The sequence below is a fragment of the Strongylocentrotus purpuratus genome, unplaced genomic scaffold, assembly GCF_000002235.5.
Source record: "Strongylocentrotus purpuratus isolate Spur 01 unplaced genomic scaffold, Spur_5.0 spur5_scaffold_7, whole genome shotgun sequence".
NCBI lineage: Eukaryota > Metazoa > Echinodermata > Echinoidea > Camarodonta > Strongylocentrotidae > Strongylocentrotus > Strongylocentrotus purpuratus.
This window is the reverse complement of record NW_022145613.1, coordinates 16,367,603-16,381,179: the sequence shown is the minus strand read 5'-3', so window position 1 is coordinate 16,381,179 and position 13,577 is coordinate 16,367,603. Positions and strand designations below refer to the sequence as shown.

The window sequence follows — 13,577 nt, the reverse complement described above, 5'->3', positions numbered from 1 at the left end:
TAGTAGTCCTCCTCTCCAGCATCTCTCCCCCACCCCCGCTTTAATGTCACATTTTCACTTGGCAGCCCAAGGGGGCCGGGAGGAGGGGGTTAAACCCCCTAACCCCCCTAGATCTGCCCATGTTACGATATCATTCCACGACATCTTGGTCTTCCTCTTCTTCTCAATACGGACTTTTAGATTTGCGTGGACGTGGACGTGTTACGTCCTTTTAAGGCACTGGCAGCCACACGTCACGTCCTTTTAAGCACTGGCACTGCCTTAAAAGGAGCTAGGTCACACGTTGCAGTCCACGTTCTCATCGTGCAAATCTAAAAGTCCCTAATATTGATTTACTGGTCGAGTTTCATTATTTGCTGGTCATTTGAAATCACCAGATTTCAGCGGGTTAACGCTTTCACAACGAAAAACTTCTCCATGACCATGTTTCTGCCCTTGCGCGATCGCCTCCAGCTCCAGCAGACATGGTGCGGCAGCGTGCACACGTACCGCTACTAACGGCGCAGTAGGCCTATAACCACTGATGACGGCAGCACTGCACTGCGAGCTGAATCGGTAATAACTAGGCCTACTCATAAAACAAGAAATCTTGCACGCTAATCTAAGTTCCATTTCATTGGTTTAAGGTTTGAAAATTGAAACTCAATATTGTGCTAAAGTAATAACAGAAAAAATAATCTTTATTTTATAATTCCACGGGGGGCGATTTTTAATTTTGCAATCGCCCCCGTGAGCAACCTGACGGGTGCGATTATGTAGCTCACGGGGGCGAATCGCCCACCGCCCCGTGTATTTTGAGCGCTGAAGGTGTCGGAATGAAAATCTACACTTTTGATCGTATTAAGCGAAAGTTTGAAGGAAAACAAAAATTGATTTTCAAATCAAGTTGAAGGATGTCAAATGTACCTTTCTTGAAATAAGCGGCTTACCACGAATCTTCTAATTCTTAATAATTCTTAATCCTTAAACCAACTGTAGACATCTCTTTTCGTATTATTTCCCCTGTATAATGAAAAGGGCTCTAGAAGTAAAGTATGTTAAATTAGTATACTGCCAGGAGCTAGTTTGTACGGACATTTCAATATTGGTCTTTACTTAGTTTAAGTTGCTTTAATGACTAATTATTTGATGTCATACTACTTTAAAATATTATCTAAAGTGATGCTTTAAGGTATCATACAAAATGTATATTGGAATATATGTACTTGCTTGAATGAAGGTAAAGCTATAAAGATGATTATAATACACGCATGTATCGTGAAAATCGTAATTATAATACACTTCTCTTGTAAAAAATTGAGGACTATCGTTTCGAGGAAGACAGTGTTGTAAGAAGCTAGTTTGTACATATACATTTCATTTCCCTCCTCTACAGGGGCGGCGATTTCTTTTCACGACCGGGGGGGGGGGGGACGAAATACGAGGGACTAGGGATCAGTGGCGTAATGAGCAAAAATGTTTGAGGGGGGGGGGGCAGAAGAAAAGAAAAAATCCGCATCACCGCAACTCTTACATGTTACGCGGGCCCTGGGAACGTTTTTCAAAGTGGGGGGGGGGGGGGGGGGGCTAAAGTATTTACGTTCAGGTAGAGCCAAGCCAAGCAAAGTGGACCGTAAATTTGACTTGGGGTCCAGGGGAAGGCCCCGGAGGGTGTCAAGGGGCGGAGCCTCATGAAGCTCATAGGTTTTAGACATTTATTAAGGTCAGATGAGCATCCTGGGGGCGGAGCCCCCGGAAGCTCAGGGATTTTAGGCATTTGATGACGGTCAGATGAGCATTATGTTGATCATTAAGGGGCCGACTTACGGCCCTTAGCGGGGTCCAGGGGCAGAGTCCCTGGAAGCTCAGGCGTTTTAGGCATTTAATTATGGTCAGATGAGTAACCAGGGGCCCGCCTTAGGGCCCTTGGTGGGGTCCAGGGGGCAGGCCCCCCGAAAGCTCAGGGAAAAATTATGCCATATCATCATCATTTGCGAGGGAGCATAGTAAATGAGAGGGTGAAGGTAACGGAAGTGCCTACCCCCTCACAGGTATTTGAAGTTTTGTTATATTAAAAAATTACATTCCTTAGCAAAACCTTAGTATAAAAACAAGCAATATACTTTTTTCACACTTCAATTTGCTCGGTATTTACTTGTACATTTTATAGGGTATTATACGAGGGAGCGTAGCTACCGAGTGAGAAGATTTATTTTTCTAAACGCTGCACTCGTGGGGCTCTCCAGAGCCTGGAAGTGTGTTGCAGAGCCTGAAAATGTGTTGCAGTCTTTAGTCAGTATTTGCTATTCATTTTTGTAAGTGCACTTTTTCAAATTTTGAGGGGGGACGTGTCCCCCCGTCCCCCCAAGATCGCCGCCCTTGCTCCTCTATCACATGACCTCTTCCCATCCTCATCTGTTATTGGTTGATTTAAATTTAAGTAGTACATTCTCACACCTGGTTGGAAATTACGTAATGATTATGTAACAGCCAATCTTTGTTAAGTTTATAATTGTTTGTATATTCATATTGTATGTCTCAGTCATGCTGCCAATATATAAATGAGATGAATAATCAACAAGAGCACCAATCAAGGCAAGCCCGGCCTAGAGTGAAGAGTAGCAACAACAAAAAAAAAAACACCAAAAAAATCTTTAGAAGAATTAAACTGCATGTTGAATTTTCTTAGGACCCCCTTTCCACACATATTTTTCATGCAATAATATATTTGCTTTATATTCCACTGTGGAAATCTTACGAGGGCGAATTTACTTACCATACGTATAGGGGAAACCACCAAGCCTCCTTTGCTATACGTATTATCCTGTTTAAAAAAAAATTAAAATCAATTGGCCTAACATTTTTACTACAAGAAGATTCAAATTTCAGCAAATCCTAGAATCTTAGCCCCTTTTGGTTTAGTCAATGTCCGTCTCCATTTCATTGGCAAACGTGATCGTGATTTTATAGATAAAAGTGATGGAATATTAGTGTGATTCAAAATCTCATAATTTTCTGTCAAAAATTTAGAATAAGCCTAAATATTGCACTTCGAATTCCGACTTAGTGCAAAAGAAACAAGTCCAACTCATTACCCATCCCCTAAACCCAAAGTACCCCTTTGGGAGATCACTGCTCAGTATACGCAGGGAAGTGAGTCTCACCTCCCTGGTATACGCAATGCTCCGCCCCTTTACACATTCTTTTAATGGGAGGGGGGGGGGGCAATCTTTCTCAAGCCAATTCATTCTTTACACAGTTTCTTGCATCTGCTGCCTAGAGATCACTGGAGTGAGGGTTTGATAGTAAACTGGAGTAAACCCTATTCAGTGAAGGATTAATCTTGTTTTTTTATATTTTTTTTTATCTTAATAACTTTTATTGGTCAGAAAACACAATGATTTACAAAATATGCGTTACATTGTTTTGCCGAAAAACAATGAATAATCATGTTGTTTCACACTTACAATCTTGTGGTTTCACATTTCAGTGTAACATTGAAAAACATAGCATGATACTTCCAACAAAAATTGGAAAGAGAGAGGCTAAGGATTAATCGTTATGATCCAGATGGATTATTTCACCTTTCTTGACCAGAAGTGTGTTTCAAAGTCAATAGTATGGGCATCGATCGTCCCTTCAAATGTTGTGTCCAGTATCTAGGGCGTGTTCTGCAACTGTTGAATGAGATGGTTTGCTCAATCTAAGGGCTATTTGTGTTCTTTTATGGATCCTCTTATTTTTCTAACATAACAAAAGTCACACTTAGTGAGAGCTATCTTTTAGACAATATCTTTTCTTTCTGGTAATCCTCCCCCCAAAATTGGGAGGCTGATTTCAATTTTTTTTATTTTATTCATTTATTCTATTTTTATAATAATGATCATTATCATAACTTTTTTAGGGGAGGGGGAGGGGGCTGAAATAACTCAATTTATTCTATTTCTGGATGGGTACAAATTATGTCTACTGTCATTTTAAATGCCGCGACCACACACACGTACACCAGAAACGCACTCACATTCGAGTACGCTGGTGTAAAAAAAAAATCCCCTTCTTTTTCTTTCCAGGCCTACACGTTCAAATTCATATCACATTGTGATGTTGTATGTTGAATCTCCAACAAAATTCATCATTGTTTTTCGTCTCTCTCCCACTCTTCTCCTCCCGCCTTCAACCTCTCTCTCGTTCTCTCTCCCTTTCCCCTCTCCACCTTCTTTCTATGTTCTCGCATTCTCAGCCTTTCTTTATTTCTGCCATGTCCCTTTCTCGCTTTATTTACTGAACATAAATTCTCCATGCCGTCTTTCCCTCTCCTCATCTGTGTGCATTCCAATAAAGTCAATATTAGTCAACACGTGGTCTTTTTTTAGTTCAGTATGGAAATATAGAACACCGGTGCAAAGAAATAGGTATATATTTTGATCTAATTTATTACATTTTGATCGCTACGCTCTTGACACAGTTGCTGGTGAGATAGTATACACAGAAAGACGAAATACTTGGACGGATAAATCAGTTTGCAAGTGCATGTTATAAGAATGTCAGTTTACACATTTTTATATAGAATTGCAGTGTTATGTACATATAAGAATAGTTACATGAAAAGAAAGAAGCACATACTCATTGCAATACAAACCCCACCCTTTTGTTATTTTGTATATAAATTTAAATGTTCAGAAAAGATTAATGCGGTGTAGCTGAAATTTCTTGGCAGGGAATCAAATTGTGAGGTAAAACATTGTTCCCCAAATCTACCCAATTATTCCTTTCCACTCTGCATGAGGTATCTTTTTTGTTGTTGCTCATTAGTATACCTTAATTTGATTTCTTTTCAAATATTCCCAGTGGAGATAGACTTACCAAGACTTACTAGGAATAGATTGCAAGAAATGTATATTTGTTAAAACATAAGGCACCATGGAGAGGTATTTTCCATAATTTCAATTTAACAAAGTAGCAAATGTATATTTGACAGAATGTTTTTTTGTTTGAAAAGAGCCAAGAGACATGGAGATAATGAACGTGTCAAAAGTGCACCCTAAAATTACTAAGCAGTTAGTCAATTGTGTGCAAGCACAAGATATTTGATAGAAAATTATGTATGAGCATGGTTGTGCCTAGTGGTAGAATAAGGGGAGAGAGAGAGAGAGAGAGAGAGGTATTTTCAATCCTCATACTTGGACTTGCCCATAAAGGGATATTATTGTCTGGGTATATTCTGAGAAAGGTTATTCAGTCTAGAAAAGAAGTGATTTTACAACTCAAAAGAGTAATAAAGGATTTTGTGCCTCTACAAGTATCATCAAAAGTAACAAATTCATAGAGTGAAATTTCATATTCTTACTGAAACAGGAATGCAGTGGTGCTATCTGATAACAGTTATATATGCAGTTATAAGATGTGATCACATTGTAACACACCTGTAACAAATATAGGCACATTTATTTACCATCTACGAGTTTATTTTCAACAGAATCGCCAGATATTTGAATACATATGTTACATACATGATAGTTGAGAACAGCCTAATTATGACATTCTGTTTGATCTACTTAATTCTACAGTCAATTTACAAATTAAACAGTTTTAAGTATTCTCTTTTTGTGAATTGTTTAGTACATTGTCTGTTTAGAGCAAAAAGGGTGTTCACTACGTAAAAGTATACAGGTCAATGCCCTTCTGGCTCTCAACAGAGAATGTACTTAATTAATCGTTTCCATTGCTTGTAAAGCATAAGAAATACGCTAGAATTCACTTAAAATGTACACATGATCATGTATAATTACAAATAAAACTTTTTTCCCCCTTTGTTAGATAGAAATTATGTAAATTATTTAGATTACGATTCCCCTAGCCTTCAAATATTCAAATTAATTCCATTATCAATTTGATGATTGAAAAGTTGAACAAAATGCATAATGATCCCACATTATGCAACACTCTACATATACATCACACACATATTATACAAAAAGCTGCTATATTAAAGTAATTAGTTTTAGTCTGTATTCTATTATAAACACTTTCTTTAAACAACATACATTTTATAGCATGCCTGAATATTATAACTACAAACATTCTAAATTGAAATGTACAGAAAATACATATTTGCAATTAATTTACACAATTCATTTACACCTAACATAAGAGAATTTAGTAATGATCTCACATCTGATACAAGTCAAAATATATATGTCATTTCTTTTTACTTTGAATCATACATTTTTTACCATTCATTGTTTATAATATTCCTTTCAAGGTGAAAATACACTAATAGTGCAAGTACTTTATAGAAATTTTATCACACACCCACATTCAGAGCAAATATCATCAATTAATTAACACGTGCATAGGCACATAAGTCAAGGTAAGATAGATATTTATTTACTATAACACTCTATCAAGGAACACTATCACACTTTCTGCTGAGCGCCCGGAGGGTATATCAAATATGATTTACCATAGAGTTTATACCCTTCTAGCAACAACATCTTGCATGAGGTTTCAAACCCACTCAAATCATATTCACACTGAGAAACATTAACATGATACCTTGTCCAACTTTTCCTTCTGTATTCCCAAATATGAGAGGTTTACGAGTAGACAGGGCTAGACACTTATTGGAATCACTTACACATGGGTGCCCCAAATGCATGATTAACTTCCAAACATGGACTTGCAGTGAAATCCATGGTTTACATAAAACACAAAATCCTTGCCTTCTGCAAGATAATTCAGTTTGATTTTACCGACATAAAACATGTACTGTATATTATATTCTCTACATAAATTGCTCAGCAACTGACAAATATACTGAACCTTCCAACTCTCAATTATACATAAGAAAATAAAAATGATTCATTACATACTTAGCAATTTTTTTCTGGTCAACTGTTTGCTATTTAAATCATGGTGTTTTAAACTGTCTCAAAAATATTACACACAAATATACTTACTTGGAATCCAATGTAATACAGGTTTATAATACAGAAAATTGCACAATACAAATACATGTATATCAATTAGATATTAGATCTACTTTAAATGCCCTATGTGTTTCAGTTAGTACAAGTATTTCACACAATATATTACAATTTCATCAAAATACAAAAATAACTTGGAACATACTCAAAACTATATATATACTCTCAGGAATTATACAAGTTGTGACATCGAGTAGCTATTTAACATCAGGTAAGTATTTCTGAATTTCTGGGTTTAATCCTATGTCACATGCACAGGTAACCTTAAATTAAGCAACCTGTATATGAAGGCCACTTTTCTTGTCTCTCTTGGGCAGTGTCTCTTACCCAAACCTGTATATAAAGACCATCTGTCTACAAATTCAATGTTCTAGTATCCCTTAAAGCCACACTGTACTACTTGTAGCTACTTGCTCCTTCTATATTGAAAACTTCCTCAATCGGTGCCTGTTGGTCCCCCATGATCCTCTTTTTCTTATGTTAATTGAGAGCTGAGTTAATGAGATAGCCACCTGTCACAGTGACCTCGCTGGCTTGCTGGGTGGTCTAATCCCTTCCGGCTGAACTAGTACAGCAGGCCTTTAAGTAGTCTATATACAAAGGTGGACTGTGACTGTAGCAAACCCGCAAGGATCGAGTTGTATTTCTTTCCAACTACCAAATGAACTCTCCTGTTTTCAGGATCTCTTCGATCTCTTCCGCAAGCTCCTGCGTGACCTGGTTATCTCGTACAAAGTTGATGGACGTCAGGACGCTATTATCCTTGACCAGCTGCAGGAGAGCACGAGCGCTCTCGTCAGTGATCCCGTTCCCTTCCAGATTCAGCTCGCGAATCGTCGGATGGTCGCGCACCGCCTCGATGATCTCCCTGCAGCCGCTGTCACCGAGTCCCGCGTACTCAACGCTGAGGGTCCACAGGCTCTTGTTGCTACGGATCCCAGCGGCGAGCGCCTTGCAACCGGCACGGCCCAGGGAGTTGTCGCTGAGGTTGACGTTGGTGATGTTGGTGGGGAGCTTGAGGAACTCTGCGACATCCGCAGCACCCTTGTTGGTGAATTTGGTATCTCCTAGGTCTAGATGGGTCAGCTTGATGCCTGTCTTGGGTCGTTCTTCGGTCTCATCGGTCGGCTCAGGGATTTGGTGATGTAGGGTTATCAGGGAACGCATGATGGAGGATACGCCTTTGTCCTCTATTGGATTAGCGCGGAGTCTGAGGGGAAATCAAAGAGAAACAAGATGAATATCTTCCAAAGCAAATAAAAATAGCTTAAGGTAGGACAGGACAGTTTAATATTCAATAGGATGAACAGACAATTTAAAATCCACTCTCCCTTGCGATTCTATCACATTTTCTGTCCTTTTTCAGTCATGGATGACAAGGATGCTAGCCAAATGCATTTCATATGGAGATTGCTGCATTCAAGTGCTGCATTCAAGTGATAATCATATACTTTATGTCATGTATTAAGGGAAACAGAGAGACAAAAAAAGATGCATCTTGAGTGCAAATTGCAGAATTATTGCAAATCATAATTATACTGGATGTAGGCAGCACTGGTAAATGCCTCTACCTTATTGATTGGGGTTTATATTGTCAAGAAATATCATGAGAAATGACAAATTTACAACTTTAAATCTAAAACCAACATCAAAAACAATTACCCATTCACCAACAATTATCCCCTTTGTCTTCTGGATGCACCTTTCCATGTCTCTGCATTTCGCAAAGCTACCTCTGTCACATTTAACACATGCGACATGAAATTCATGCAGCTTGCACAGTATATACTTATTCACATGATTCAGGCATGGGGTATGTGTGTGAGTGTGAATGCTTTCTTTTATTACAGAGAACCACTGAAACACACAACAAAATGTAAGTATCCCTATTTCTTCCCAAACAGTACACATAGAAATAGCAGAGAAGTTCATCCAACTATCCATCTTTTCTCATTATCACTAGATATAGTAACTTATCTCAGCTGAGAATCGTAAATGCAATGTATCCAAGCAATACTATACTAAAAGAAGGGCAGCTCCACACGCCAAACAAAAAACAAGAAAAATAATAAGGTTCATTCCATTTTATCACACGATACAGATTTATGGCAAAAGTGCATCTGGGATAAATATAGATATATATTGCCAATTTTACGGGGTAGTTGGGGGAAGTAAATGCACAGTTTCTGCACATATAGACTGAGTAAAGAATTTTTAGCATCCTCTTTTAATGTCTTTCAAAATGTATCAATAGCTATCGGTAAATGGTTTTAACAAAAAAATCAAATATCTTTCTAAACTATTCTAGGTACTTATCTAAAAGGAAAAATAATAAGGGAAAACAAATCTGAACTTACAGGAGGTATTCAATAGATTTGTACTTGGGGTCTTCGAGCAAGGCCTGGGCTACCTGTTCTGCCTGCTCAGTGCCTAGGTTCTTCTCGTTCATGTTCAGAGCCAGTCGGCTGTAAGACTGTGAACAAATTAACAAAACTACTTTTAAAATTTGTTTCTAAATGAAACATCTAACTAGGAGGGTTAAGGGTGACAGAAAGGTTGAAAAGGGTGATTTTTTAAATAATTTTGAAGGTTCATACAAACTTAAAGCAAATGACTTAAATATAATTGGAACCCCAATTATCTAATTATGGTGATACTTAAATTGGTGATGCATGGATTTGATTACCGGTACATTTTTTGATATGCAAGGCTTACAAGGACAAATTTAAGGGAGAATTGTGTTTATAATTTTTGATCAACTTTTAGATATCAATGAATGTAATATAGAACACAACCATTTCTATGTACTTGAATGTTTCAATCAAAATAACATACATTCTCATTTGGGGCACTTAGCCAAAATTAAACAGATATGATTATTGAATTTTCTGTGCCAATCATTATGCTTTAATCAAAGCCCTATTGATAATGGGGACAAGTATTTATTAGAAGTACTTTATACTTTTTCACTGTAAATTTTAAAGACCTTTCTTCAAAAACACTAACATGGACATAACAAGATCAAATCCTTTTTTATTAAATCCCCTCTCTCTTTTTACAAGTTTGTAAGAACCTTGGTTAGCAATGATTACACAAAAAAGTGGAGTTATAAGTCTAATCTACAAGTAGTGGTATGCTACATTGTTTAATAAAGCATTAAAAAGAGGATTAATGTGAAAGGTATATTAAACTCGGCATATGGCTGAAGCTGTCTAAAGATACAGGTAATAGGATATTTTAGTTTGAAGAGTGCTTAGAGAAGAAATTATAAAAAATAGGCAGAAAAAAATTTCTTAGCTGACTAGACATTTTTTTAATACTTAGAACATGGCATGACAGTATTTGAGAAATTTCAGCTGTTTACAGCCCAACCCCTGTGCCTATCCAATGAAATGTGACCATGTTATTTATTATATAAATTCTAATTGAATTCCAATAATTAAAATGCATGGTGTCTTGCCAAGTCCTCTAAAATGCATGCTTAGATCAGGGTACTCGCTTGCATGAACAATTTGTATTGAATTTATGCTCTACATCTGAATTCATCTGTGACTGTTTTGCAAAATCTGTTTGGGAATTGTAGTAATGTAGCAAATATATTTGGCTGCATGCAGTGCATGACTCATGGCTTTCATAATGAACAGGAACATTAATTTAAGGATACAAAAAAGCAACACTAAAACCTAGGTCTAAAAAGCACAAAGAAGAAAAAAGGGATGACATGAAAAAATACTAACAAGTGGATGAGAAAGGGAGCCTATGAAAAAGGGATTTAAAAGATTTTTTCCCCAAAATTTGTCAGAGCCCCCTTCCCCTTCAGAGGGGATTAATGGACTCCTTTTTGTTAATAAAAATATTATGAAAAATAAATGTTCATGTGAGAAATAGAAAGTTATAAAGCACATATTAAAAAAAAAAAATGCTTATCATATTAACAAGGCTTACATCGAATCATCAGGGTTACACAACCTTTTGTGAAACGAAAGCTGAAGATCATGTGAAATTACATGTTAAGGACGCAACCTTTCGTAGATTTGCGGTAGGGTTTTCACAGAGTGATGTCTGGTACATTGGACCAGATCATTTGTAGATGAGAGGGGTTTAATTCACAAGTATTACCCTGACATTTCATGAATAAACGGGCATGTTTTCACAAAAGGTCTGGCCACCCGACCAGACGCGATGATCTGATGATTCGAAGTAATCCTAATTACAGTAATTTTGAGAATTGGATGGCAATTATGTGCAAGGCCAGCATTGAAGTGCAACGTGTCCACGATAATAACTTAAATATGCAACATAAATGTCAGCAAATGATATAGCAATGTCTGTATTATAATCACTGATCCAATGGATAATGAAGCAAGCAAAGTGCACATACATGTAGCGGCGTGAACAGGCATTTTTTAAAAGTGCAACGGTGAGTGATTAACCAGCTTTACAAATGACCAAGCTTGAAACCTCCTAAGATTTAAAAGATAATCCATGGACTTATCCATGTATTATTAGCCCAAGATACAGACAGGCTTAGGGTGAAATATGTGTAGTGTCTCATGATCATTAATCCCAATGATATTCTCTACTCTGAGCCATGGTCAATTCACATGGTGGTAATGATGTATTTGATGAAAGGGTCATATCCAGGACATTGTAATGGGTGGGGGTATAATTCCAAAAACATCTCTGGCGACAAGCAAGGATCTCACATTTTCAAGTGTATTTTGGACCAAATATTTGAAATGGGGGACACATTCTAGCTTGTCAACTTAACGTAAGATCGATTGGGTTTTCAAGGCCAGTTGAGCTGCCCAGTGCCTTTAAAACACCAGTCCTTACATAAATCCATTTTTATTTCCCATTATTTATTTAATTATAAAGTAGCCCTTCCAAAATACTTAGATCAATTGACGTTTACTGTTTGGCCATAATCTAGAGTAGATGTAGATGTTGTTTAAAATAAGGGTGAACATGAAGGCTGCAACTTTTCTCTGTGCATATCATTGATCTACATGATTTTGATGTATTTCCTTGATATTTATTCAAAGAATTCCATCTCTCGTATCTAGGGACAATGGCATTATTCTTCTTTTTTTCTTCAACAAAAAATGCAAAAATGAAGACCTTTTGAGCCATCTAAAAAATCTACACCGCTGAAAGATGACTAGCAAGTGAAGCAAGACAAATTGGCAACACGAAGTGAGAAAATCACCTGATCATTTTCAGGAGAGGACTCATTGTTGTTAGCAAGTGACTGAGTAGGTAAACCTTCATTATCAGGCTTCTGAGACCAGATAGAAACCAGAGAAAATAACGTACCATATAACCCCAAAATAAGGAAGATCGAGAGATGGAAGATAGAGAGATCACATATACCAAAATTAATCATACAGTGAAAAAAAGATGTTATATCTGAACAGGTTAGATGTCATTAATTGTTAGGGGATTATCAGATTAATCATGATAATGAATAATAGATTAGTAAGGTGTTAACAGTTCATAAGTCAGTCATAAAATAGAATATTATATTCTTACGAGTTGACCTCTTTCAATTTACGGTATAAGATTCATTGCTTCTCCCAATTTGATCATTTTTTTAAATGAGTGTTCCAACCAACATTTCCCACACCCCTCTCAAATAAAATGATAATGGTTTTCTCTCTGCTGACAAAAGATGGCAATCTTTTAGTCAACCGGAAAGCTTAATTTGCATGATGTTAGAGGGTACCGGTATGTACATCCAACCACACACTGTGCGATCCTCCTGTGATCGGATTGTCTAAGAAATGGTGATTTTATTATATATATATATCAATCTAAACAAACATCATCTTCCTCCTGATTGAGTTTCTAAGAAGCTGATCTGACTTTAAATCATAAACAATCATAGTACTGGTCTGACAACACTATGATTCTGAGACGATTTAGCTTTTTCCCCTCCAAGGAAGCATGAAATCCCATTAATTTTTTCTTTCAATCATATGACTATTCAATTTACCAGTCATTAAGATTTTACATGATTGAATGTTCATATCAAATACTACATGTATTGCAAATTCTTTTAAAATCTAATCGGATTGTGAAGTGTGTGGTGGGCGTAACTAACATTTGTTCATAATTATTGTATTACATTTTTAACTATCAAGATTTTGACACAACCTCAGATTCAAAGAGATGATTGTTTTATGACATGAACAGGAGGGAGATATGAAAGAAAGAACAGAGAAAAGTGAGTGTGTTTATTAATGCAACCAGAATTACCTCATTAAATCAAACACCAAACATATCAATTCGTAAAAACTTAGTATCAATGTGAAACCAATACATTAACACCATATGAAAAATGTGCAAATATTCAAGTGTTATCATTAACTGATAGTCTTAATATTCATAAATCACCAAAAAATAAGGAGAAACTGATATTTCAGTTTCAATTTCAAAGGTTCAAATTTTGTTTTTACTTTGAATTTTTAGTTACATAATGTACATGGACAAAGACAATGGGCTTCCTTCTAGAAAAGTATGAACTGTTGTTGTAAGTGCACATATTTTGACACAACATTAACCAAATACAAGTTTGATATATAGTAAAAGTGTTTTTTACAAGTTTCTCAA

At 36.6% G+C, this 13,577-nt stretch overlaps 1 protein-coding gene across 3 annotated transcripts in view; it reads right to left on the bottom strand.

Annotated features, from left to right (window-relative positions):
- Nucleotides 1-4,388: 4,388 nt before the first annotated feature.
- The window catches only part of LOC590109 (glutamic acid-rich protein), a 34,954-nt gene continuing 25,765 nt past the window's right edge, over nucleotides 4,389-13,577 (bottom strand). For 2 of the 3 annotated variants that reach the window (XM_011663748.2, XM_011663746.2), the window contains exons 11-12: nucleotides 9,323-9,438; nucleotides 4,389-8,175 (exon numbers count right to left, since the gene is read on the bottom strand). In XM_011663748.2, coding sequence (XP_011662050.2) covers nucleotides 7,620-8,175; nucleotides 9,323-9,438 — 672 coding nt within the window. In that variant the 3' untranslated portion in view covers nucleotides 4,389-7,619. The remainder of the gene's footprint in view (nucleotides 8,176-9,322; nucleotides 9,439-13,577) is intronic. The other variant, XM_011663749.2, reaches the window with a different exon arrangement.